The sequence below is a fragment of the Ranitomeya variabilis genome, chromosome 2 (assembly GCF_051348905.1).
Source record: "Ranitomeya variabilis isolate aRanVar5 chromosome 2, aRanVar5.hap1, whole genome shotgun sequence".
In the NCBI taxonomy this organism is placed as follows: Eukaryota; Metazoa; Chordata; class Amphibia; order Anura; family Dendrobatidae; genus Ranitomeya; species Ranitomeya variabilis.
The window spans coordinates 364,049,223-364,077,050 of record NC_135233.1 but is presented as its reverse complement, the minus strand read 5'-3'; the positions used below and the strand labels follow the sequence as shown (position 1 = coordinate 364,077,050).

The 27,828-nt window shown below is 46.4% G+C and overlaps 1 protein-coding gene across 3 annotated transcripts; it reads left to right on the top strand.

The window, feature by feature from the left end:
* Window positions 1–93: 93 nt before the first annotated feature.
* On the top strand, window positions 94–27,177 carry LOC143805976 (delta(3,5)-Delta(2,4)-dienoyl-CoA isomerase, mitochondrial-like). Of its 3 annotated transcripts, none has more exons than XM_077285768.1 (10): window positions 94–369; window positions 3,050–3,212; window positions 3,618–3,706; window positions 5,245–5,369; window positions 6,805–6,853; window positions 7,126–7,190; window positions 7,469–7,539; window positions 24,183–24,254; window positions 26,497–26,647; window positions 26,719–27,177. In XM_077285768.1, the coding sequence occupies exons 1-10, from the start codon at window positions 339–341 to the stop codon at window positions 26,821–26,823; spliced, it is 921 nt and encodes a 306-aa protein (XP_077141883.1). In that variant the 5' UTR covers window positions 94–338; the 3' UTR covers window positions 26,824–27,177. The 3 variants fall into 3 exon arrangements, with proteins under 3 accessions (XP_077141883.1, XP_077141886.1, XP_077141884.1); XM_077285771.1 differs by having other exon boundaries at window positions 96–710; XM_077285769.1 differs by lacking the exon at window positions 94–369 and adding an exon at window positions 1,431–1,667.
* The last annotated feature ends 651 nt before the right edge of the window (window positions 27,178–27,828 follow it).

Here is a 27,828-nt window from a genome sequence, read left to right as displayed (position 1 = left end):
CAATAAACTGACAGTGACAGAGGAGCGACGACATACACACCCTCTTAAGGGGCTACACCTATATCTGAGGATGACATAGCTGGGACTTGTAGTTCAGATGCGCAGCTGACAGGTTGTGCTGACAGCGGAGCCATATCAGCAGCAGAATACTCCATCCTGGACCGTCCCAAAGCAGTCTGGTGTGAACTCAGTATCTGCAGTCACTTAGCACAGCCCCTGTGTCTCTCCTCCCATCAGCTCCATGCAAAAGAGGGGAGGGGGCAACTGCTGAGCTCAATATGGCGGAGCCCACAGTCTGACCTAGTCGTGTGTATAGTACAGGAAGACAGTGACTTCTGATGGCTGCGATCAGAGGACTCCTGAGGAGAGGTGAGCGCTGTCCCCGAGTCACCATCCTGCCTTAGTCATTGTAGTCACTCATTGTGAAGTAAAGCGTGGCACTACCGTGCCGTTATTGTAGTCACTCAGACTCTTAAAGGGAGAGAGTTGTGACTGTCTGCAGCGGTGCGAGACTTGTTATTATTAACTTTTTTTGATATAATATCCTAATCAATGCAAACATAACCTTGTGTGATCACATACGTATCCACGCCTGGCTCTGGAGCAGACTTGTGGATTTGCAGACTTTGTTTCTACCTCCTCCCCTGCTGCGCTGAACTTTACTCCAGATACTTTGCACTGTGACTCTTGATCCAGAGGCGGCTGCCCAGGTAAATGCATTGTCTGTATACGACCCCATTAATTCGCTAGGATTGCAAGTTAAAGAATTGTTGGGTGGTCTCCTATCTGTGGCTCTGCAGGGAATGACTGGGGCTGCACAGCGACTTTGGTTACGAAACCAATCACGCAGCCAAAAATCGCACTCTGCTGCTTCCACGTCACAGGGGGTTGCATTGCAAAGCGTTAAGTTGCAAAACGTAAGAACCAGCTGGACATTTTGCGAGTTGCCTTTTCGTGGTTGTAATGCATCCCCCCCCCCGTTCCCCTGCAATATGCTACAATGTAGAAGGGGCATGGATCATTGTTTGGCTGCATGACCCGTGTCGTGACCAAAATCGGTGTTTAGTGCCAGCCTTAACCTACAACACCTGGAAGTACCAGGCGTCCGAGGGGTCCTAGTTTTGCAGCACCTGGAGCGCTGCTATTGGAGGTCACAGGTCTAAATTTTATTGGCGGGCACACGAGTTAGCGTGAATCGATTCACACGACCCCGTCCATTGACCATGTCAGTGATCTGTGTCCGCCGGATGAAGGTGAGTGAACCGCCTCTTGCCTGACGGCATCCGCGATACTTTGTTTGATTAGCCAGTCTGGCGAGACGTCACCGATGCACATATGACGACATGCCAGGCTGGCTAATCAAGAGAGGAGCCATAGATGTCATCGGGTAGGAGGCTGTTCTTGTGGCTCCCATCCGGCGGACACAGATTACTGACGTGGCTGATGGACCGGGTCCTGAAAACTGATTTGCACCACTAGAACGATCATACAAGAGTTGGCGTGAGGGCTAATCGCTGCCAACCTGCGATGCCTGCACGGATCAATGGGAAAATAAAAGGTCAATGCAGTATTCTGTCTGGTTTTATGGACCGGAGTAGTGCACTCAACAGAAGACCACTCTGGAACCAGTCCGCGATAAGAAGCAGCACACGGAGCCAAATCCTAACGTACGTTCGTCAGGTGAAATGATCTTTTGTGCTGCACACAAGATCACCATCCTCGGCAGCACATCGTCCTGTGCAAATATTTAAAGTTTGGCGGACATTTAATGCTGCAAAATCGGGTGATGTAAACGGACCTTCAGTTTGCGCTATTAGTAAATGAGGCCATCATGTTTCTAGCCAGACATGTTTGGAGTATAAGGGTTGCAGACTTGCACTTAGAAAGCACCCGGCACTGCCACCGATCGGCTGTTTTTCAGAACAGCCATTGCAAAGCTTAACACTGTACTTTTGCTCGCTGCAGCTGATTGTGTGGATGCCGGGTTAGGCTTCTTTCACACTAGCGTCGGCACGGGGCCGTCGCTATGCGTCGTGCCGATGCGCGTTGTGAAAGTAATGCCCGACGTGAGCAGTGGAAGCAGTCTTACGACGCTTCCGCTGCCCCATTGTAATGTCCAGGGAGGAGGGGGCGGAGTTTCGGCCGCGCATGCGCGGTAGAAAATGGCGGACACGACGCACAAAAAAAGTTACATGTAACTTTTTTTGTGCCGACGGTCTGCCAAAACACGACGCAACCGTCGCATGACGGATGCGACGTGTGGCACTCCGTCGCAATACGTCACTATGTATAAGTCTATGGAGAAAAAACGCATCCTGCGGGCAACTTTGCAGGATGCGGTTTTTCTACATAACGACGCATTGTGACGTGCGTCGAACGACGCTAATGTGAAAGTGGCCTTATCTGATAGTGATGACCTAAGGGCAGGTGGATTTTTATTTTTTTTTTTTTCACCCAAAGGAATCTGGTTGATTATGCAAATCAAACTCTGATCAGAATTCGAGCATTTCAGATGAGGAGAAGATGGAGAACAAATGTCGGTCCATAAAAGTAGGACTGCACTCAGATGTCATCCGAGTGCAGTCCGATGTTTTCCACGGACTCATTGATTTGCATGCAATACGAATATCGGATCAAATTCGGACATGTTGTGATTTTTTTTTTTCTCCCCATTGAACCGGCTCTGTCCAAGGACAAAATATGACGTGTTCGGCACCATAGACTAACATTGTTCCCAGTGTGATACAGTGTTTTGTTGGATCTCACTTGGACCAAAAATACAGCCATGTGTACGAGCGCTAAGGATCAGTCATTAATATCTAAGCAGGTATCAATCTCTGTGGGAGAAGGTGACAAAATTCTATGTGATGGCATGTTGGCAGAGGAAGCGTTTTGGGGTTGTAATGAATGATGCCAGGTTGGCACAATATGTGGTTTATATGATAGGGCAACATTGCACTTTTTTCTACATCGTTAAGATATCCGACTAGCACTGGTACTAAGTCTGATGATGGGAGGATGATACTAATGATGTATGTTTAATGTTCAGACATCTACAAGGCGATCCTACGTCTCCAAAATATGTCGTCTGACGCAACGATATCCTCCTACAGCTATGAGACCCTGAAAGTCACCACTCCTGCCGATCACATCTACCATGTAGAGATAAACCGCCCCGAGAAGAGGAATGCAATGAACAAGGCTTTCTGGAGGTGCGAAGGTCTAATATTCTCATTATTATATTGTAGACACTAGATATCACATCTTCCCCCATTAACACAACAGACATCTATGGCATAAGTGCAGGATTTGTCCGGCTGCTGCCTCCAGGTGTGCGGCCACTTCTACCCTCCCAGTCCCGCCTGGATGGTGGCCGCCTATCGAGGTACAGTCTGGTTCGGAGGACCCATTCCTTTTGTGGAGTTGTAATAAATGTCTATGATATCGCTTTGTGTGGCGTCCAGACCCATTTTGGTTCCTCTTATCTTGGGGTAGTTAAAGGATCGAGCCGGTAACAATCCAGTCTGTTAGGTCCTTGTTTCCCCGGATGGTAGATGTTGGAAATAATCTCTCTGACATCAGATATGGGACTGTATATTCTGTACTTCCCTCCACAGGGAGATGGTCCTTTGCTTTCAGGCTCTCGGAGAAGATTCTAATTGCCGGGCAGTCGTCATTTCTGGCTCGGGAAAAATGTTCACATCAGGTCAGTGCGTCATTACACCCAATATGGGGTGAGTCGTAAGTCCTACGATATATAACTTCACGATCGATGGCTTTCTGACCATAATTTTGTGCCATCTTCCATCTTGTGCCATCCCATTCACCTGCGCAGTTCATGGCTGGCTGCCATGCTAGGACTGATGGAGATAGCCGAGCCGCTATCAGTGCCAAAAAACTGAATGGATCGGTGGTGGCGCATGCGCACTAACGTTTCATTCACACAGGGGACTTTGACACTCTTATTCTCACGATCGGTGGGATCTACCAGTGATCTCGGATATTTTATGTGTCTGACATCAGAGAACTAACATTATCAGATGTCAGAAGTAACAAGGATCCGACCGATCAAAAAACGAGAATGTCAAAGTCTCCTATGTGAAGGAAACGTTACTGTGCATGTGCAACCATCGCTCCATTCACTTTTCCGGGATTGATGGCTTGGCTGTGTTAGTCAGTCCCAGCATGGCCGCTCATCAGGGGTATTCTGGCAAAAGCAACACGATTTACTGATAGCATTGGCTAGAAACAGTGCCACGTTGGTGGTCTTGCAGCTCAGATTGCAATATTTTGGCGTTTTCTGAAGTCTTTGGTAACACTAGTGTTTGTATTTCAATTTTTGTGATTTTTTTTTTTTTTTTTTTTTTTCTTTCTTTTGGATCATACAAAAACAAATGTTCTCATTTACCAGATCCATTCAGTTGAATGAGCTTTAATTTTACTAGAATGTCTGTTTGCACTCGTTCCAGGGGCTGTGCTACAAAGTCTGCGTTTTCATATAACAGCATCGACCAGACCAAACTCCGATCGCTGCAGTTTAACCACTTTTATATCCCATTTTGTTTTACCCTAAGGGTACTCACCTGGAGAATCATTTTGCCACCATTTAAAAAAGAAAAAATAGTTTAATTGCATTTTTCCCACTGTTTCACTGCACTTTCATTTTTTTTTTGCTTCCCAATATATTATATGGCACAGTGAGTGGAGTCATTCAAAAGTACAACTTGTCTTGCAAACAAAAAAACAATCACTTGTTTGTCTATAAATTTGTGACACTTTGAAGACAGAAGAAAAAATAAAAGCACAAAAACAAAAAAAAAATCGATCAGGAAGAGGCTAACGGATCAGTTTTTTTGTTTTTTTTCAGCTAGTAAAATCTGATCTGATCAAAACGGAACATAAACAGATGCAAATGGATAGAACACGGAAACCAAAAGTTTCCTCTTTTAAACCGATGTGTTTGACGGATCCGTTTAAAGATGGAAACTTTGGGTTCGGTTTAGTAGTTTGCATCTTTTCCTTCTCCTTTTGTACATGTCCTTTTTTTCCTTACTTGATACGTTTCAGTCTGATGTCATATGGACATGTGATCGCAGTGTAATATGGTTTTTCGTCACTTCCCTTGTCAGCCAATATAATACGACCAACCAAGTCTAAGCCCCCTTTTTTTCTCCAAGGACCCCCAGTTTGCTTCTGTGGTATATATCCCCTTGGATGCCCCTTATGTCGTTCTCTCTTCTGCAGGGATCGATCTCATGGACCTGGCAGGTGACTTCATACAGCCATCGGGAGAAGACGCTGCCAGAATTGCCTGGGGCGTTCGTAAGAATATTACTGAATATCAGAAATCTTTTTCTGTCATCGAGAAGGTTTGTGCTTCAATCTGGACAGTAGACGCCTAGGATATGGGATACTGTCTCTATGGGAACAACATGGCCTCTTTATAGGGTGGACTCTTGACACAGATTCTTTTTGCAGGCTAGCTCTTGATGAATGGATGAGTTTTCGTTGGTTTAGCATGCTTCTAGTTGGGCACTTGTGTTAGTTGTGAATCGTGGTCCTCATGGTGACTGTTATGAAGAATATAAAAGGTCATGGACTTCTTTGACCTATAAGAGCCTGGAAGGTTGGACTCCACACTTGCTGGTCATACGAATTATGTTTCTTCAACCTCCCCAGACTTCTCAATAACGTCTTCATAATTTCTATGCTTGTCTCCATCCACCTTGGTCATCCTCATCTAGTTTCATCTCTACCTAGGCCCACCACATGTATACTTTCCCCTCCCATAAGTTTGGGTTTCCTATAATGTCCAAAAACATATTGAGTGTTGGAGGTCATTTTGTTTCAAAATGAAGATGAGGTCTGATTAGTTAAGGATGCACCTGATGGGTTTCTTAAACACCTATGGTCTTCTCAAATATCTTCACCAACAGATTGAAGACATCAGTGCATTTCTCATCCTGCTCCTTTATGAACTATGGAGTGGAAAGTTGTAATTTATGTTTTTATAGAAACATGCATCATGATGGAGGGTGGATGGATGTGAGGGACTGGGGATGGATATGGATGAGGATGGAGGATAGAAAAGGGGCAAGGAGGATGGATTTGGATGTGCTTGGAGGATGGATGCGAAAGATAAATATGGATGGATATGGGTCAATATGTGTCGGATGGATATGGGGATGGATTTGAATGGGGATGGATATGGTTGGAGGATAGATATGAAGCGTAAATATGGGTGTATATAGATATGGATAGAGGATAGATATGGGGTATGGATGAGGATAAACATGGATGGGGATGATATGGATGAGGACAGATATGGGGTATCGATGAAGGAGATGGAAGATTGATAGGAATGGGGATGAAAGATGGATGAGGGTTTGAGTATGGATAAAGATGGAGGATAGATATGGGTGGATATAGAAATGGATGGAGTATGGATATGCAGGCTAAATACACATGTGGAGGATGGATATGGATGGGGGTTGGGGATGCATTACGATGGAGGATGGATAAAGGGTATAGTAAATAGATATGGATGCAGATAGAGGATGGGTGAAGGTGATCGATATGGATGGAGAGGATAAATATTAATGATGGTTGTGGATGAGGATGGATCTAGAGATGGATAAAGGATGGATATGGAGAATGGGTGGAGATGGATGGGAATAGGGGATTAATATGGATGTGAATGGGGATGGATATTAAATGAGAATTGATGATGATGAATATACGCATCCTGTGGAAAGTCATGATATGGGTTTGGCCTCTTTGCTGACATTGTATTCCTACCCTCAGTGCACGAAGCCTGTGATTGCAGCAGTCCACAATGGTTGTATTGGAGGAGGTGAGAGAACACCCGGATAATATTGTCTATTTATTCTCAGTGGGTAGTTATACATTCCTGTAAGGGCTCATACTCACTTGCGAGCAACTCCTATGAGTCTCGCACGGCAATACCCGGAACTGCACCTGGCACTCAGATCGGAGCGTGCGGCCGCATAGCAATACATGCAGCCGCACGCTCCGCACCTGGGTGCAGGGCCGGGTATTGCCGTGCGAGACTCATACGAGTTGCTCGCAAGTGAGTATGAGCCCTAATGCTGTGTGTCCCATCAGGTGTGGATCTCGTCACTGCCTGTGACATTCGCTACTGTTCCCAGGACGCCTATTTTCAAGTTAAGGTGAGACGTCCGTAGAGTGGTCGCGATTCTTTCTGGTGGTCCCTTGTTCTCTATAACGTAAGCGGCTTATTAGGGTCTCTTGCTTTGGCCATATTTGGGCACCAATGTGTAACTGGGCCCCCTCTAGTACTGATGTCTTAAGCCCCCTCAGTCTCTGCGGCGCGGGGTCACTGCTCCCCTTTTACTTTTCCCTACTGCTGGCATTTTCTCCAAGTCTCTTTAGAAATAAATGGAGCCCCTCCAGCCCCCTCCTTCTATATAACCGTCTCTTCTTGCAGGAGGTGGACGTGGGTTTGGCGGCGGACGTGGGAACCCTCCAGCGCCTGCCGAATGTCATTGGGAACAGAAGGTATGTAACCACGTTATCCTCCAATACAGCAGGACATGATCATATTTCCTCTATTCAACGATTTCACGTTGGGCCTCTTGCACACAGCCATAATACAAAGACCAAATAATGGGAAAGACCCATCCTTTTCCTCTGTATGCCTATTATATGTGGATTAGTTATGTAAGTAAGTACTGTATACGTCCATACTGAACACAGAACATGCCTGTGCTTGCCACTAGGGGGCACAGCAGAGCTATCTGCAGAATACATGACTGTGAATTACAGAAGGGACAATTGCCCGTTTGGGTTCCCTAGTGTGGAATAAACAGTTATTAAAAAAAAAAGAAAAAAAAAAAAGAAAACCACTAGATAAAAGGAGTACAGATAATCGGTATCCTCCTTATCAGGGATGATCCAAACCATAAAACTTATCACATTATTTATCCTATGCAGTGAAAATCTTACATAATATAAATTAAAATCTAAATTTAAATAAAATCAATACAAGAATTACTGTTTTTGGCTTTAGTCCCCCTCCCAAAAATATAAATAAAAAGTAATCATAGAGACTAGACATGAGTGAATATTTCATTATTCGGTTCAGATTACAATTGCCGATTTTGCATTATTCGCTGAACATAGCCGAACACCATTGGAGTCAGAGAGGCAAAAACAAACGCTTGCACAACACCTTCAAACGGGCCCAAAAGCTGCCAAAACACATCAAATGAGGGACAGACACCAGGAAAGTGGCCTCAATTCACCCACGGTACTAATTGCAGCATGGAACTGCAGAAATCAGCCGAGCATGAGGTATTGGGGTCTGGGACAGCATTTACAGCTTTCAATTGAATGTCACAGTAAGACGAGGTGGGTGAGGGATCGGTGTAGGGCTCCTTTACTGGGAGTCCTGATACTACATGCAACACCTCTACCTGCTTTCATACTGCGCCACACTCAGGTGGCACAAATATCAGGTTTTTTTTTTAAATTCGTTTATTTCCAAACACAAATAAAGTATAGCATACATATTGTCCTTGTCATTAATCTGCATGGTTACATTAACAAAGGATGGTAAGGACAGCACATACATATGCCAATCATTTCACAGAGGAAAAACATATGTGTATAATTATAAAACAGTCAAAGATAAAGTTATTAACATAGATTCCTTAAACTACAACCAAACCAAGCCTCTGAAACTATTAAGCCGCCGTTTAACAATAGCAGAATAGTATTTCCCCCTTCCGCTGCGCAGCACCTGCAGAACAAAGGTCAGATAAACCATGTCTTTGTCTATCAGTCATGTCACAAGGTGAGATGAGAGGCGTTCCATCTATCCCAGATTTTGTTGAACTTGCCCGGGCAACCCCTGTTCTGATAAAGAGTGCGCTCATAGGGGACAACTGCATTCACCAACTCGACCCAGGACCTAACGGAGGGGGGTGAACTCCCCATCCATCGTAGTGCTAACAACTTCCGTGCCAAAAACAGAGTCTCACGTAGAAAGATCCCCACATAATGGTCCCAAGTCTCCTCGTCCCATATTCCAAACAGGCAGACCAAAGGCTCCACAGGAACCGGAATTGATAGTATAGAAGTCAATAGTGACGTCACCTCCCTCCAGTAGTGAAGAACAATGGGACACTGCCATATCAGATGTACAGAGTCAGCGTCTGGTGAGTGGCAACGCAAACAGTCTGACGTCGAGTATCGACCCATCCGAAAGAGTCTCAGTGGGGTCAAATATGACTGGTGGAGTATATATAGCTGAGTCATCCTATTATTGACCGATGGGGAGACCCTGAGGGGGGAGTCCAAAATATCCTCCCACTCTTCGTTCTGCATGTCAGTAATAAGCCCCTCCCATTTACCCCCCACCGAGCCCACAACCGAGTCCGCTCCCACCGATAGCAGATATGTGTATAGGGATGAGATAAGGCCCTGAGGACCCTGTGACTTAAGAATGCCTATCAGGGGTAAAGATGAAATGTTACAATTTGTTCCCAACAAATATCAGTTTTGTAGACTACAATTGTCAGAAATATCTAAGGATAGTAACACGGGTAGTTGAGTCTAAGGAAGTGGAGGCCTGCTGGGTTTGGAGGTCTACTGCTACAAGCAACACGCATGAAGGAGACCCAACCAGGAGTGTTCACATTTCCAAAAATTAGTGGCAGACACCAACAAAGGGGTATCAATTGCATTAGAGTAAAACAAGTATAAAGGGGACCGACACCTCTTCCACTACAGCGAACCCAGCAATCGGGAGTCTTCAAATCTAAAGAAAATTAGGGCAGACACCACCGAAGTGGCATCAATTTCACCAGAGTAGAAATAGTAAAATAGGGACTGACAGATCTTCCACTACAGCCAACCCAGCAGATGGACACCCAACCAGGAGTGTTCACATTTCCAAAAATTAGTGTTAACATCTACAGCAGCAGCAATAGCAGGCATAGAAGCCACACTAAAGATATCACAGACTGCAATTACGCGAGATCAATGCAGCATGCTGAAAATTACAACATCGCCTAGTCTGTACATTTTTTTCGTTGGGGGCAAAAGTCCTTGGAGATCCATGCAAGTCATGAATGAAAGTTAGGCGGTCTACACTTTCAGGGGGCAGCCGGCTGCGCTTATTCGTCAGGATACCATCAGCAGCGCTGAAGACATGTTCTGAGAGAACACTGGCTGCCAGGCAGGATAAAACCTCCAAGGTGTGAGAGGCAAGCTTAGGCCACTCATCCATTTTTGAAGACCAAAATGTGAAAGGGTCCAAACCCTCCCTGATGGCATTGATAGAGTTCTAGATATTCCTGCACCATCCTCTCCAGTCGTTCACCACGTGTCAGACTTGGACTCTGTTGTGCTGGTGCACGAGCTGGTCTAAAAAATGTGTCAAAGGACTCACAGAAATTGCTTCTGCCACTTACACTACTGCTGCTAATGTTTTGGCGCTGACGAATTGACGTGCCGGAGGTTGGAAGTCTAGAGCTGCTGTCAGAACTGTGTGCTTCGCTGCTGTCTTGGTGAAAACCTCTCTTAAGGTTGTGTAAAAGCATGTTTCGTTACTCCAGCATTCGCAGGTCCCTTTCCAGGATGGAAAGAATCTGGCAACATTTACTCTTATAACGTAGATCTAACAGTGTGGCAACCCAATAGTCAGCCCTATTTCAAATCATAACTATATGGGGATCATGTTGCAGAGAGTGCATCAAGAAGGCGCTCATGTGTTGGGCTCATCCATAAGTTCCAAACCCATGCTGTGTTGGTGGCTGAGTAACACTGATGCTTGTTTCCTACGATCCCTCCTGCCAATCACGAACAACAGATAGGGGATGATTATCTTCTCCTGACAGTTGCTCACCCATCACCTCTTCCTCCTCCATTTGTTCCTCGGGTGTTGCACCTTCGATAACAGTTTGTCTGTTATCACCAGCCCCCCTCGATCGCAGTAATCCACCCTCCCTTGGCGGCCGCCTGTGTGACGACAGTCTGGAACTTTGAGCCATTGTTATCCCTTCCGCATCCTCTTCTGCTTCCTCCTCTTCCTCTGGGAAAGCCACCTCCTCCTGCAGGCTATTCAAAGTCTGCTCTAGCATTTAGATGACCGGAATAGTGATGCTGATTACATCATCGTCAACGCTAACATCTTAGCCATTTTGAAACTGCGCAGAAGAGTGCAGAGGTCCTTAATCTGTGCCCACTCCGTAAATGTGATATGCGCCACGTCCATACTGCTTTGGTCCAGGCTATGTGACATGACATACTGTGTCAGGGCTTGTTGCTACTGCCACAGTTGATGCAACATGTGCAAAGTGGAATTCCACCGTATCGGCACATCACATATCAACCTTTTAATTGGCATGGATAAAGACCTCTGTATCGATGCAAGTCAATGACCTGAGGTTTGTAAACTGTGGAAGTGAGCACACCTCTTCCGTGCTTTCTGCAGCAGCTCACCCAGGCCAGGATCGTGGCGGAGAATTCGCTGTACCATCAGGTTGAGGACGTGAGCCATGCATATCAATTTTAACACCGCTTGATTCAGGTGAGCCCTGGCTGCGCAGTACGGCGGTGATGGGGATTTGCTCTGCACTGTTGTAATGCGTGTCTCATTAAGGCAGAGATTGAGGGCACAGGTGGAGGCCCTAGAGGAGGTGGAGGAGGCAGAAGCAGTGGAGGAAGTGTAAAATACAGAGGTTGGTCCTGCAAGCCTTGGGGATTCCAAGACTTGTGTAGTAGCCCCTTCCTCGCCTGCCCCCACAGCCACCAGAGTCACCCAATGCCCAGTCAGCGAAATGTAACACCCTTGGCCAATGCTTACTTGTCCAAGTGTCTGTGATGAAATGCACCCTGGCAGACATAGACTTAATCAAGGAATGGGTGGTGCTGTGTGCAACATGCTGGTGTAGCGTGGCACAGCTTTCTCAGAAAAGTAATGGTGACTTGGCAACTGGTACTGGGGGACTGCGACGGCCATCAGCTTTCGGAAACCATCTAAATCTAACGGGCGGAAAGGCAGGATTTCCGTGGCCAACAGATTGGATATGGTGGAGATCAACATCTTAGCTTTGTCAGGTGTAGGAGGGAACAATCTTTTACGTGACCACAACTGCAGGACAGAGGGCTGGCTGCAGTGCTGAGAGAGGGCGGAGTATGGTGAACCGGACAAACTTCTGGACCGTGAAAGAGGTGCAGGCAGAGATGTTACGGTGGATTGATAAAGTTGTGGTGTGCTCGATCTTTGAGATCAGTCAAAAACAGTATGCATGTCCGCTTCCGTCACAACTGACCGACTCTCACTCAGTCTGACTGTAGCGGGTAAAGAACCAGAGGTTCTGTTGTCGGAAACCTGCGTGACAATACTTGACACGGTAACAGAGGAGGAGGAAGAAGCAGCAGATGCGGTTGATGGGGAGACTGATGGTTGTTGAGGTCCGCTCGTCAACATTTTAGTGCAGTGGGATTCCCAGAGTAACGCATGTTGATTGCGCAAGTGCAAATTATTGCACTTTTTTTCCCTCCACTCAGTTTTTTTTTTTTTTTTTGCAAAGTTGGCAGATAATGTGAGTTGCTCATACTTTGCAGTGTCGAAAAATGCCCAGGCTAGGAAACCCTTGCCACCCCTGCGAGCTGCAGACCCACAAACTCTTCTGGTTACAGCCACAGTTGTGGCTGAAGATGCAGTGCTCATCGTGGTTGCATCACTCCGTGTCTGCACGGTAGGGCGCAACGTAGCCGCCTCGTCTTCCTCCTCAGATGACCTACTCAGCTGCGTTCCTCTGTGCTCACGCCAAGTGGGATCTAACACCTCATCATCATCATCCCTTGTGTTATCACATTCCTTGCCCTGACAGTCATCCTCCTCTTCTTCTTCCTGTCCTGAAAGCACAGTACAGTCCGCGTGAACCTCAGATATCTGAGTCTCATCAGGATCACTTCCCCCCCCCCCCGGGATTAATGTCTGGTGACGAGGGTCGGGATGCTGCTTGGACCCTACTTCGTTCTGCCCCGGATCCAAGCTAAAAAAAAAATGTGGGCATCGGTGCAGATTTCCACCTCTTGACTCTGAATCTTTGGAGTACACTTCTGATGCCCATGGCATAGAATGTGTGAACAGCTCTTCAGAGTTACCTATCTGTGGTTTCCTACAGTCAGGTGGGTGGTTGGAGAGTTACGACGCTGGGGGGAAACAACGGTAATTTGGGTGCCACCTCTATGGACTGTACTGTGTGTGATGTTGAGGAGGAGAGGCCACTTGAAGCTTCGCTTGCCATCCACTCTAGCACATGCTCTTTCTGACCCTTATCAACAAGGCGTACCACTGTGCGTCTGCCAAAGAAAGGTAGTGGAGTAGCCTGTCCAGTAACAGAAGTTGTCAATTGTCTTGGGATTGGACGTGATGTTGGTTCACTAGCGCTTTCACTAACATTACCACCTACCCCACATACACCAAGCCTTATCCCCCTATCCCCCTTCCACCACAATGTCGCTCTTTCCCTGTCATATTGCTCAGATAGTGTGGTAGCAGCACTGAATCATGTTGGTCACAGAAGAAAGTGGTTTTTTTTGCCTGTATAACATAAAATATATGCTCCAAACTATTTCAAAGTGCGATCTCCCCTATTGTATGACATTAGTAACGAAAGATATCTTTTTAGCCTGTGGATGAGGCCTGTGTAACAGAAGAAAGTATGAGTCCTGTATACAATAGAATATATGCTTCAAACAATTTCAAAGTCAGAGCTAGCCTGCTGTATGTTTGTCACAGAAAAAAATTTTTTTTACTCTGCATGAGCTCTGCACACAGCTGAATTTCACTGCCTCAAAATCACAAAGTGGGATATGGCGTGCTGAACCATGTTAGCAACTGAAAAAAAATGATTTTGAAAGGTCTACTTGTGCATGGATCACAATAGAGGCAGTGTACAACACACTTGTATGACATGTGCCCTGCTGTCTTTGTCTGTGGACCTCAGTAATAATGTCACAAGAAAAAAAAAAATCTGCTGGATTTCACAGCCACATAGGACACTAGCTATCTAAACTATTTGACTAATAAAAAAACGTCTAGCTAACTAGTGGGGTGTCATTTCTTTGGAGGGCCGCACAGCCCTCCATGTGCTCGCCAGAGGTAGCCTGACTGCCATTAGGTACCGAGATGAGATCCTCAGACCCCTTGTGAGACCATATGCCCCGGTGTATGTGATTGACTCCGTGATTATGGGATCTTATTGAGGTCATCTTATGAAATTGGACTTTTTTCCATCAAGAACCTATTGTTTGGATCCTGTTTGCAACCATGGCCCGCTACTGTTCAGTTAGACAGTCGGATGGATACTATTCTACTAATAGATTTATTATCATGTTAAATTTATTATCATGTTGTATTTATGTAATATCTGTAGTAGTGATTTATAGTATAATCCTGAGGATATGATTGTGGTCATCTTCCCAGTTATATTGGTTTTTTATGTAGTCAGGATGTGCGGGTGTCCATATAGCGGTTAATTAATATCGCCTCTTGTAAGCTATCATCTTACACTTGTAACCTTATTGATTATTATTATAGGTCCTTTTTAAGCCAATCGTATATATTTGTATTTTTTGTATATTTTTCTTTTCTTTAGAGTATTTTGGCATTGGACACTGTACACCCCATGCACACCATATTTTATTGTATTTTGGGTATTGTTAGATCTTTAAGTATCCAACTGTGCGGTATTTGTGATATTGTGTCCAGCACCTGGTTGGCATCTTTGTAGCTGCGATCCAGGTTTGACAGCGCAGCCGTTTTACTTACATGCCCCAGCTGTGAGCGTCCTCCTGTCCCTCTGCGCAGGCACGCTTCCATATCTCAGTCGGATGATTTGTGATCATGTGGGGCCCCTGTGATCGCTCTCCTCCGGCCGCTGTACCTTGGTGCGTGCCAGCGTGTTTTGTGGTCATGGTAACGCCCTTCACTTCTGGGGCAAGTACGCGAGGTCCTTCCGGGGTCAATCCTTTTTAAGACACTTCCTTTGGTGATTTTAATGCCCCTGACGAAGGTTGTTTTCCGAAATGCGCGTTAGGGCGGAGGCACGTCCCAGGAGTCTTTCCTTGCACTGCGGTGGGTAAAAAGCGGCATTATTTGCGACTATTTATATTAGGTTGATTGCTATGATGGCGCTGTTTACTGGTTAGCGGTTGCCGATTGCAGCAACTTTGGGTATTATTACACTGCATGCTCTTTACCCCGCATTTCGGTGACCAATAAGTAATTACTAAATATGTTTGATTTATTACTATGAGTAGGGTTGAGCGACTTTTACTTTTTTAGGATCGAGGCGGGTTTCGCGAAACCCGACTTTGTCAAAAGTCGAGTCGAGTGAAATCGGCCGATTATCGCGAAAAGTCGGGGATCGACCGAAACACGAAACCCAATGTAAGTCAATGGGGAGCAAAGTCGGCAGTGAGTGGAGGACAGGAAAACACCTACTGTGCCCATTTTAATGTCAAAAACACCAATTTGTGTCACTTAAGCTTGTGAATCTCAATTTACCTTATAATAAGTTAGGCATTGAAAATTGGGGGTCATTTGGCTAAAGTTGTGGGGGGGGGGGGGGCTAGAGCTGGCCCAGGAAACGTGGACTACGTCACGGCGGTGGAGCAGGGAGAGGTCAGTATTTCAACATTACAAGTGCTGTGATCCTGAGCAAGCAGGGGGGGCCCACTCGTTCGCATTGGCACTGGCACAGGGCCCCTCAAAGTACGGCGTTGTGTTTGATGGCGGGGGCGCCTCCCACCGGCAGAGACACTTTTGCGTACTATGAGGGGCCCTGTGACAGTGACGTCGCCAACGAGTATGCCCTCCCCACCTGATGAAGGAACCTGCACTTTCATCTGCGCCTTCCTCTTTGTCCCCGTGTAAGGTGGTATAGTATGCGGGAAGGGGAACCTGAATTTCAGCAGGGTCAGATTCTGGCTGTGTAGAGTGCAAGGGCCAAATGCAGTTTAAAATCTGATATCGGCCGAAAGCCTGAAGATTGAAGCTCAGGAGAAAAAAAACAGGAGAACACCAAGGAGCGGCAGACACAGTTAGTAGGCCCCAACCAAACTAGTAGGCCAAAAGCAGTTTAAAATTTTTAAATATAGGCCGAAAGCCTGAAGATTGAAGCTCAGCTCTGTTCAGTGGAGGAGAACGCCAAGGAGAGGCAGACACCGTTAGTAGGGCCCAACCAAACTAGTAGGCCAAAAGCAGTTTACAATTTTTAAATATAGGCTGAAAGCCTGAAGATTGAAGCTCAAGAAAAAAAACATGGAGAACCCCAATGAGCGGCAGACACCGTTAGTAGGCCCAACCAAACTAGTAGCCCCAATGCAGTTTTCAAATTCCTATAGGCTGAAAACCTGACAATTGAAGCTCAGCTTTTTTCAGAGGAGGACAGCTGTATTGAGTGGCGCAGACAGACACAGGTAGTAGGCCTTAAACCAAAAAGTTGGCTCAATGCAGTTTAAAAAAGGTTACAGGGGTACACAGGCAGCATTGGTTTGGTCAGCGGAGGACGATTGCAAGGAGTGGCGCAGACTTACTAGGCCTAAAATAAAAAAAGTAGGCTCTATGCAGGTTTAAATAGGTTACAGGGGTACACACGCAGCATTGGTGTGGTCAGCGGAGGACGATTGCAAGGAGGGACCGCAGACAGACTTACTAGGCCTAAAATAAAAAAGTAGGCTCTATGCAGGTTTAAATAGGTCACAGGGGTACACAGGCCGCATTGGTGTGGTCAGCGGAGGACGATTGCACTGAGGGGCAGACACAGTTAGTAGGGCCAAAAAAGTAGTAGGCAAAATGCAGTTAAAAATAGGTTACAGGAGTACGCAGGCGGCCTAGCTTTGTTCAGTGGAGGACAACTGTAAGGAGTGTCTAACACAGTTAGTAGTCCAAAATAATAAAGTGAGGTTAATGTCTGGCAAAAAAAAAAAATCACAAATAAGCAGGTGGCATACCTAGGTACAGGGATGGGCTCCTCTGCTGACTTGCAGACAGTGGTAGCTGGCGCAAAGTATTAACTGGTAAATGTAGGACAGGGCCCGTGAATATTTTTACTAGCATCAATCATGTCAACAAATTGGTATTGGCAGTGCCATTGAAGGATTTAACAGCACAGACTAAACAGTGGTGGAGCAGTGAGATGAAATTTTGCAAGAGGTTGAGCACAGTTTGAGCTGGGGGGGGGGGGGAACACTCGTGGGCAGCGGTACTGGCCCAGGGCCCCTCATGTTACGACTGTGTGTCTGACGTTGGGTGTGCACCACCACTGCCAGAGACACTTCATTGTACTATGAGGGACCCTGTGCCAGTGCCGTCGGCCAAAAGTGGGCACACCCACCTGTTCAGGCAAACGGCACTCGCACGGGTGCTTGCGCCAAGTGGTGACCACGGCCCCGTGGGGGGAGTCAGCCCATTTAGGGAGGTGTCAAAATGGCCTAAGGTGGACATACAGCAGCTGCAAATGGAGAAATTGGAGCAGTCAGTAAGACGAGTCCAAAAGCAAGACCTTTTTACAGGAAAGCTAGGTGACATCAGGGGAAGGTGGGGCAAAATAATTAGAAATCCATGATTGGTTCATTTTAATGAAGGTTAGATCATCAACATTTTGGGTAGCCAGACGAGTCCTTTTTTCGGTCAGTATTGAACCAGCAGCACTGAATACTCTTTCTGATAGGACACTAGCTGCCGGGCAAGCAAGCTCCTGTAAAGCATATTCTGCCAATTCAGGCCAGGTGTCTATTTTGGATGCCCAGTATTCAAATGGGAATGACGTGTGAGGGAGAACATCGATAATGGAGGAAAAATAGTTCGTAACCATACTGGACAAATGTTGTCTCCTGTCACTTTGAATTGATGCTGTAGTACCTGTCGTGTCTGCGGTCATTGCGAAATCACTCCACAACCTGGTCATAAAACCCCTCTGTCCAACGCCACTTCTGATTTGTGCACCTCTAACACCTCTGCCATGTTGCCCCCTGCAGCTCGTGTGAGAACCATCACCGCCGCTGTGTGCTGGGAATGCCTGAACCAAGCGGTCTACAAGAGTTGCTTGTTTGGTAGCCAATATTTGCTCAAGGTTCTCATGTGGCATGATATTTTGCAATTTCCCTTTATAGCGTGGAACCAGGAGGCAGGCCAACCAGTAATCGTCATCTGTCATCATTTTGATAATGAGGGGTCCCTTTTTAGGATATGCAAGGCATACTCAGCCATTGTTGTGAATTCCGCTCTTGGGCTCCCTCCGGTGGTTGTAAGTAGCACTTTTGTGAGTTCTGCTCTTGGGCTCCCTCCTGTGGTTTTGAGTGGTATAGCTGCTTCTTGGATTTAGTATCAGCAGCTGCGTCCATTGATCTTCTTTCTGCTCGGCTATATTAGTCTGGCTTTATCCCTCAATCAATGCCAGTTGCCAATTGTTCCTGCCTGGAGGCACGGCTCTTGGATTTCCCTGACACTCTGACTCGTTCAGCAAAGATAAGTCCTTGCTTGTCCTTTTGCAGTCCACTTGTTGTGGACTTATTGTTCAGCACATTCTATGTTTTGCTCATTTGTCCAGCTTATCAGTATGGATCTATTTAGCTAAGCTGGAAGCTCTGGGCTGCAGATTTTGCCCTCCACACCTTTAGTCAGGTGTGGAGATTTTTGCATATCTCTGCGGTGGACTTTTTCTAGTTTTTATTACTGACCGCACAGTGTTTCTTTCCTTACTGTCTATCTAGCTAGAATTGGCCTCCTTTGCTAAAATCTTGTTTCATACTACGTATGTCATTTCCTTCTCCTCTCACAGCCAATATTTGTGGGGGGCTGTCCTATCCCTTGGGGATTTTCTCTGAGGCAAGATAGCTTTCCTGTTTCTACCTTTAGGGGTAGCTAGTTCTCCGGCTGTGACGAGATGTCCAGGGAGTGACAGGAACATTCCACGGCTACTGCTAGTGTTGTGTTAAGATCAGGAACTGCGGTCTGTATAGTTACCACCTGCCCAGAGCTAGTCGCATGTCGCTCCTAAATTACCAGTCTATAACAGTCATGTGGGCCAATGTTCCAGGTGTCAATTCACTGCTTGTGCTGGGTTGAGGAGCACTTTCTTGCAAATCAACATCACTTGTGTCCCGCAAAAACCCTGTACCTGACTTTGCAACGCCACCAGTTTCTATTGCCCCCTGAGAAGCATCCTCCTCCCATAAACATTCATCCCCATCATCCTCCTCCTCCTCCTCTTCGTCCGCCACCTCGTCCAGGAGAGTTCCCTGAGCAGATAATGGCTGACTGTCATCAAGGCTTCCCTCCTCCTCGGCCACAGACACCTGCTCCTTTATGTGCGTCAAACTTTGCATCAGCAGACGCATTAGGGGGATGCTCATGCTTATGATGGTGTCGTCTGCAATAACCAGGCGTGTGCATTCCTCAAAACACTGAAGGACTTGACACAGGTCTTGTAGCTTCGACCACTGCACACCTAACAACTCCATGTCTGCCATCCAACTGCCTGCCCGTGTATGTGTATCCTCCCACAAATACATAACAGCACGCCTCTGTTCGCACAGCCTCTGAAGCATGTGCAGTGTGGAGTTCCACCTTGTTGCAACGTCGATTATTAGGCGGTGCTGGGGAAGATTCAGCGATCGCTGATGGTTCTGCATACGGCTGGAGTGTACGGGCAAATGGCGGATGTGCAAGCAAAGTCTTCGCACCTTCAGAAGAAGGGCGGGTAACCCCGGATAACTTTTCAGGAAGCACTGCACCACCAGGTTCAAGGTGTGAGCCAGGCAAGGAATGTGTTACAGTTGTGAAAGGGCTATGGCAGCCATAAAATTCCTTCCGTTATCACTGACTACCTTGCCTGCCTCAAGATGTACACTGCCCAGCCAGGACTGAGTTTCTTGCTGCAAGAATTCGGCCAGAACTTCCGCGGTGTGTCTGTTGTCGCCCAAACACTTCATTTCCAACACAGGCTGCTGACGCTTACCACTAGCTGTTCCATAATGGGACACCTCGTGTGCAACACTGGCAGCTGCGGATGGAGTGGTCGTGCGACTGCGGTCTGTGGACGAGCTCTCGCTTCTGCTGGAGGAGGAGGAGGAGGAGTGGCGAACGTCTACAGCCAACTGTTTCCTAGACCGTGGGCTAGGCAAAACTGTCTAATATGGCTGTCCCCTGTGGACCCTGCATCCAGCACATTAACCCAGTGTGCCGTGATGGACACGTAACGTCCCTGGCCATGCCTACTGGTCCATGCATCTGTTGTGAGGTGCACCTTTCTTCTGACAGATTGCCTGAGTGCATGGACAATGCGGTCTTTGACATGCTGGTGGAGGGCTGGGATGGCTTTTCTCGCAAAGAAGTGTCGACTGGGTAGGTCATAGCGTGGCACTGCGTAGGCTATCAGGGCTTTGAAAGCTTCGCTTTCAACCAACCGGTAGGGCATCATCTCTAACGAGATTAGTCTAGCAATGTGGGCGTTCAAACCTTGTGTACGCGGATGAGAAGATGAGTACTTCCTTTTCCTAACGAGAGTCTCTTGTAGGGTGAGCTGGACTGGAGAGCTGCATATGGTGGAACTAGCGGGGGTGGTGGTGGACATGGCAGATTGAGAGAGTGTTGGTGATGTTATTCTTGCTGTTGGCCTACATACAGTGTTTCCTACCAAGAACCTGTTGATTCCCTGACTGGCCTTGCGACGATACCTCCACATTTGCTGCTGGTGGTGTCCTAACCGGTGGGCTTACAGTGAGGGAAGCAATGTAGCGTTGCTGACTACCTTCATTCTGAGCGGGTGCAACACCGTTACGGGACGTTTGGTAGCTAGTCCAGGCTTGCAAGTGCATGGTGGTTAAATGTCTACGCATGCAAGTTGTATTTAAACTTCTGACATTCTGACCTCTGCTAAAGGTCCTTGAGCATTTCTTACAGATCACTTTGCACTGATCATTGGGATCTTGGTTAAAAAATGGCCAGACTGCACTCTTCCTACTATTGAATACCTTTTCAGACATTGCACACTGTGCTACTTTAACCGGATGGCCACGCTGTCCTACAACTGTTTTTGGTTTTGACACACGTTTTTGGCCAGATACGGGCCTGCCAGATGAAAGCTGTTGCGATGTTGATGCCTGCTGCGGCTCCTCCTCCTCCGCTTCAGAGCTACTGCCAGCGGCACCCTGTTCCCCCAATGGCTGCCAATCGGGGTCAACAACTGGGTCATCTATCACCTCCTCTTCTATGTCCTGTGCACCTTCCTCTGTGTCACCGTGTAAGCCGGTGCTATATCGTTCGGGACAGGGCACCATAGTCTCATCAGGGTCAGATTCTGGCTCAGTACACTGCAAGGGCAATGTTGTGATCTGAGTCAATGGAACAGCATAATGATCTAGCTGTGGCTGTGCATCTGTGCACTCCATGTCCGATTCATCTTGTAATGGGCAGTTAACAATTTCCCTTTCTAACCCAGGCACGGTATGTGTAAAGAGCTCCATGGAGTAACCTGTTGTGTTGCCTGACGCATCCTTCACTGTTGTTCTGGGTGAAGGACAACGCGCTGCTTTTAAATTTTGCACTGTCCGAAGAGGAGGCGAAAGAGCTAGAGGCAGAGTCAGCAAGGAAAGCCAAAACTTTTTCCTGCTGCTCCGGCTTCAAAAGCGGTTTTCCTACTCCCAGAAAAGGGAGCGATCGAGGCCTTGTGTAGCCAGACGATGACGCTGGCTCAACAACTCGAGACTTAGGTGCTATATTGCTTTTCCCACGACCACCTGATGCTCCATCACCACCACCACCATCATTATCAGCTGGCAATGACCGCCCACGGCCACGACCTCTTCCACCAGACTTCCTCATTCTTGGGAAAATGTAACCAAACTAACAACCGTTATATGGTACTGTAAAACCAGGTAGAAGGCGTACGTAAACTTGTTGTGAATTTAAATCTCCCTTTATAGGTGTGGGAGACTGTTTGAAAAATCAGGCCCACTGTATTACACTACAGAGTTTGAGTGTCAGAAAGTGGCTGACAGATATGCCACTAACAGGACTGACGCAGATGTACTCAGTGGCAATATAAATCTCCCTTTTTTTGTGTGGGACACTGCTGGGAAAATCAGGCCCACTGTATTACACTGCACAGCTTCAGTGGCAGACAGTGGCTGGCAGATATATAAAACAAAAAAAGGCACTGTGCTACAAGTCAATAACAATCTCCCTACAGTGATCTCAGGACAAGTATGGCAGCCAGCAGTAAAAAGGACTGCTGCTCACAAAAGTGTGGACAAACAAAGAAACAATAGAACTGTGCAGAAAGGAACAACTGGATTATTGCTTTGAAAAAAGCAGTTGGTTTGCACAGCGGCGTACAAACAGCAATGCAGCTATCAGGGAGCCTTATAAAGGTACCTTCGCACTGAACAACTTAACGATATCGCTAGCGATCCGTTGTGTTTGACACGCAGCAGCGATCAGGATCCTGCTGTGACATCGTTGGTCGGAGCTAGAAGGCCAGCACCTTATTTCGTCGCTGGATCTCCCGCTGACATCGCTGAATCGGCGTGTGTGACGCCGATTCAGCGATGTCTTCACTGGTAACCAGGGTAAACATCGGGCTACTAAGCGCAGGGCCGCGCTTAGTAACCCGATATTTACCCTGGTTACCAGTGTAAATGTAAAAAAAAAAAACACTACATACTTACATTCCGATGTCTGTCGCGTCCCCCGGCGTTCTGCTTCCCTGCACTGTCAGCGCCGGCTGGCCGTAAAGCAGGGCACAGCGGTGACGTCACCGCTCTGCTTTACGGCTGGCGCTTACAGTGCAGGGAAGCAGAACGCTGGGGGACGCGACAGACACGGAATGTAAGTATGTAGTGTTTTTTGTTTTTTTTTTACATTTACACTGGTAACCAGGGTAAACATCGGGTTACTAAGCGTGGCCCTGCGCTTAGTAACCCGATGTTTACCCTGGTTACCCAGGGACTTCGGCATCGTTGGTCGCTGGAGATCTGTCTGTGTGACAGCTCTCCAGCGACCACACAACGACGAAATAGCGACGCTGCAGCGATCGGCATCGTTGTCTAGATCGCTGCAGCGTCGCTAAATGTGACGGTACCTTAAGGCAGCCTAATAAGCTACAGAGCTGATGCACAAAGATCGAGCCTCCACTGTCCCTGCAAAAAAAGGTGGTGTTGGACAGTGGAAATCGCTACAGCACAAGCGGTTTGGGGGTTAATCTTCCCTCCCTAACGATATCCCTGCTTCTGACGAAGCTGCAGCAATCTCTCCCTATGCTCAGATCGGCAGAAGTAAGATGGCAGTCGGCGTGCACGCCCCTTTATAGCCCCTGTGACGCCGCAGAAAGCAAGCCAATCACTGTCATGCCCTTCTCTAAGATGGTGGGGACCGAGACCTATGTCATCACGCTGCCCACACTCTGCGTCCTCCTTCATTGGCTGAGAAAAGGTGATGAAAGCGTCATACGAAACGCGACGTTGGCGCGAAGATCGCCGACAGCATGGCCGATTCCACACTGGGATCGGGTTGGGTTTAACAAAACCCGACTTTGCCGAAAGTCGGCGACTTTTGAAATTGTTCGGTCCGTTTCGCTCAACCCTAACTATGAGTTCTTATATTGGGTCACCTAATGGGTATCAGTGCAATAATAATTATGATCTCCATTGAATTGTTTTGGGTAGTTTAGTGATTCTAAACTTCTGGTTGCACGCCTCCTGCCATTGTTTACAGCATCTCTTTAGATGCCGCTTTTTCTGTCACCTTGATTCACCTGTTGTCATATTGTCTATTTTAATAATAAAGTGTTTATATTTGTACTTCAAATTTTGACCTGGCATCATCTTTTTTTGTGGGTATGTAATTAAATGGAGATAGTGGCTCTGTAACTTGCAATGACTCATTTTTAGTGGATGCTCCGATTCATCGACATTCTGCCAGCACTATGGGAACTGGAACTTCCTTTCCCCCTGACACCTCCTGTAGAGAAACAAAGACCCCACTTCCCACTACCTATTTCCATATGTCTATATTTCTGGAGGAGTATCTGAGCAGTGTCTTGTGTCTGTGTGTGGGGTGCTGATATTAAACTACATATATTTGGGAATGATTACCAGATTCTCTTCTTTCTCTACAGCTTGGTGAACGAGCTGGCCTTCACCGCTAGGAAGATGATGTCAGATGAAGCCTTGAGCAGTGGACTAGTCAGGTATGTTTTTGTTATATCGGTCTTCCGCTGGTCTGCTTGTTTTATCTTCCAGCAGGGCCAAGGCATGTGACAAAACGCATCACCACTGCGGCCAATGATTGACTGCAGTGGTCCCTACAACCAGGACAGGATGTTAAAAGTCGGTCTCTGAAGGTTGTGTCTAAAATGCAGCTCTGTCCTATTCAAGTGGAATGACCCATAATTACGCACCATTTACAGCAGCCTCCAGAAAATGGTGGTCTGAAAACAGATCTCACCTAATTGGATCCCCGAGAGGAGAAATAAAAAAAGCTGCGCAGACTAAAAAAAGAGAGCGCCCACTATGATCTAGAGATGCAAACAAGTAACAACATTTTATTAGATTTATTTCTACAAAAAAATACAAAAATATTTAAAAATGCTTAAAATATCCAATTATGGAGAATAAAGTGGAAAAGTATTAAAATCAGGGGGGAGGGCGCATGCGCCATATAAAAAATGTAGCAAACCTGGTAAAAAAAAAAACAAAAACGCATCGGTAAGGGTTCATAAGAAAGGAAAGCTGCAGCTCCGCCATGGCTGGCACCTTGCCATACATGTAGGGGTTATGCACACTCGTTTTCGGCCAGTTGTCATACATAGCTATCTGGCATTTGGCTTCCCAATTTTAACCCCTTACTGACCGCCGATACGTCTTTTAACTGACCTGAGATACAAGAGACTAGCATTCCCATACAGGTGACAATCCAGCAACTGTCGGCTGTACACTATAGCTGACAACTTGCTGCATCAGCAACGATCAGTGTTGTCACTGTCCCTATCTGTTTAACCCCTTAGATGCTGCTGTCAATAGTGGCTACGTCATATAAAGGGTTAACAGAGTGTGGAGGCTTCTCCCTCTTTATCCCCATCGGCACCCTGAGATCATGATTGTGTGGTCCTGATGTTTGCGATGGCAATTTACGAGCAAATAGCGGCCTTAGAGTCTACCTGACAGCAGTTTTCAATATGTCGAGGGGTGCTGTTTTTAAAATAGTATCAGTTTGGGGGGTTTTCCAATATATAGGACCCCTAAAGTCACTTCAAACCTGGATAAGTCCCTAAAAAAAAAAAATAATAATTTTGTAAATTTCCATTAAAAAATACTTCAACAGTTTTAAACCTCTTAAAATGCTAACAAAATAAAATAACATTTTACAAATGGTGCTGATGTAAAGCAGACACGTGGGAAATGTTATTTATTAATGGTTTGCTGTGGTATGACCATCTGGATTAGGGCTTGTTTCCACATGCGAGAATCACGTCCGTGTCTCGCATGTAGAAACCAAGCTCTGGTGTCTGCACTCCGGAGCAGAGCGTGCGGCCGCATAGGAACACATGGAGCCGCACAGCTCCGCTCCTGAGTGCCGGCGCCAGAGCTTGGACGTGATTCTCGCATGTGGAAACAAGCCCTTAAAGGGATAATCATTCAAATTTTGAAAATTGCTAATTTTTTTACATTTTTGTCAAATTTCTGCTATTTTTTATAAATAAACACAAAACATATTAACCTAAATTTACCATTATCATAAAGTATAATGTGTCACTAAAAAAAGAATCTCAAAATCACTCGAATTACCACATAAAGTGACACTGGTCAGATTTAAAGAATTTGGCTCCGTCACTAAGGGGTTAATACTTTACCGCTTTACTATCAGTGTTTTTAGGTACTGTATATATTGCACGACTTCATATATTATCTGATGTAGCTTGATTTTGTAGGGTGATTATAGGGGTGTGCACTTATCGTGGCTCACACCTATGTCTATTGATACGATCCGTAATTGGATATTTTAAGCCTTTTTAAAATGGAGTCGGTTTTGTATGAAATTTAGTTCCAAAAATATTATCTGCTTTGCATTTATAGATCTTTAATCCACTCTTTTTCAGTGACCCTTCCCGCGGAGGGGCAGAGGCCCGCCCCCACAGAGGGACAGAGGCGCGCCCCCACTTCCCGTATATGGACAGAGGCCTGCCCCCACTTCCCATGGAGGGAAAGAGGCCCACCCCCACAGAGGGACAGAGGCCTACCCCCACTTCAGGCCTGCTTCCTATTTCCTGTAATCCATTTCGGTGCTTTGGTGCTAGAGGTGGATTATACTTTACAATAATTTTTCTCTCCAGTTTACCATAAATGTCATGTGAGCAACAGTGACACTGCTTATAGAAAAAAGCAGCCATGTTTTTCTAATCCCATAAGACCTTCTTTTTTCCTCTCCTCCAGCCGGGTGTTTCCCGATAAGGCCTCCCTCCTTAGTGCTGCCTTTGATCTGGCCACTGAAATTGCCAGCAAAAGCCCTGTTGCCGTCCAAGGAACGAAAGTGAACTTACTGTACTCCCGAGATCACTCGGTGGAGGAGAGTCTGAATTACATGGTGAGCAGTCGTCTTGTTCTGCCGTTCCTTGGTAATCACAGTCAGGTAATCATGTTGTGTCTGTGTCTCAGGCCACCTGGAACATGAGCATGCTGCAGACCCAGGACATCATGACATCTGCTCAGGCCGCCCTGCAGAAGAAGACCCCAAAAGATGTCACCTTTTCTAAGTTGTAGGACTCGTCTACATGCTGGGAGATTGATGCACCTGACTATAGACCGCAAGGACATGGTATAACCGAAGTGTCAGGCTCAGAGCTGCAGTCACCATAAGCAAGGAGAAGCGTTGGGGACCTGCACTAATGTCACTGGGGACAATCTGATTAATAATGGGCGAATTCTAGGACAGCAGTTTATACAATTATATAATAAACCATAAGTAAACCTACACATTAAAGCCAATAATTTACTAATCTGAATGTAAAGAAAGAAGTGCACTTAGAGGGTATGTCCATTTCTGCAAAAATGTTTGCATTGCTCTGGTGCATCTAAAATAAAAAATAAAGTAGGTTTCAAAAGTGTTAATTAAAACTGTTGTTCCGGTTTGTGTCTACAGCTTCTATGGAGAACAATTTGCCTCCAACCTTTATGGATACAAGTCTGACTGCAGGATCAGATTACATAGGGTTTATTTGCAGTCTGAGGTCTATAAATCTGCATCGAAGCTGTAGACAGGGCATGATTTCCAATCAAGACTATTTGCAAGTTTTCTTCATTTTCTTTTCCAAATGCAACGGAGCAAATACTAGCCCTGCTTCTCCCGCCCACTCATTGATCTGTTTGTAGAAGCTATGTTAAGGGCTGCCAGATTTTCACAGAGAGCCTTCACAAGCCACTCTGCTTAGCAGGTCCCAGAAAAACACTGGTTTCACCCTTTTAACACTTATACAGGGGTGTCTGAACTTACTACAGGGTCCCTCGGGTGGCGTCCACAGTTTGCCTGTTGACCGGTGGAGCGAGTTGGGAGAGGATGTCGACTAGCCGTGTAAAAACCAGAGATGGAACATACAAGACAAAATCAGGAGTTTGAAACAGTCAATAGGTTGTTGAGGTCAGAACTAGGAAACTAGGAGTAGGTAGTCATACGTAGGATCACAAGGCAAATGGAGGCTTAGATCCGTCCCGGGTCAGCAGTGGGTATAAAATAAGCTGGGTCAGGTAGTGAGGTACCACTGTAATACA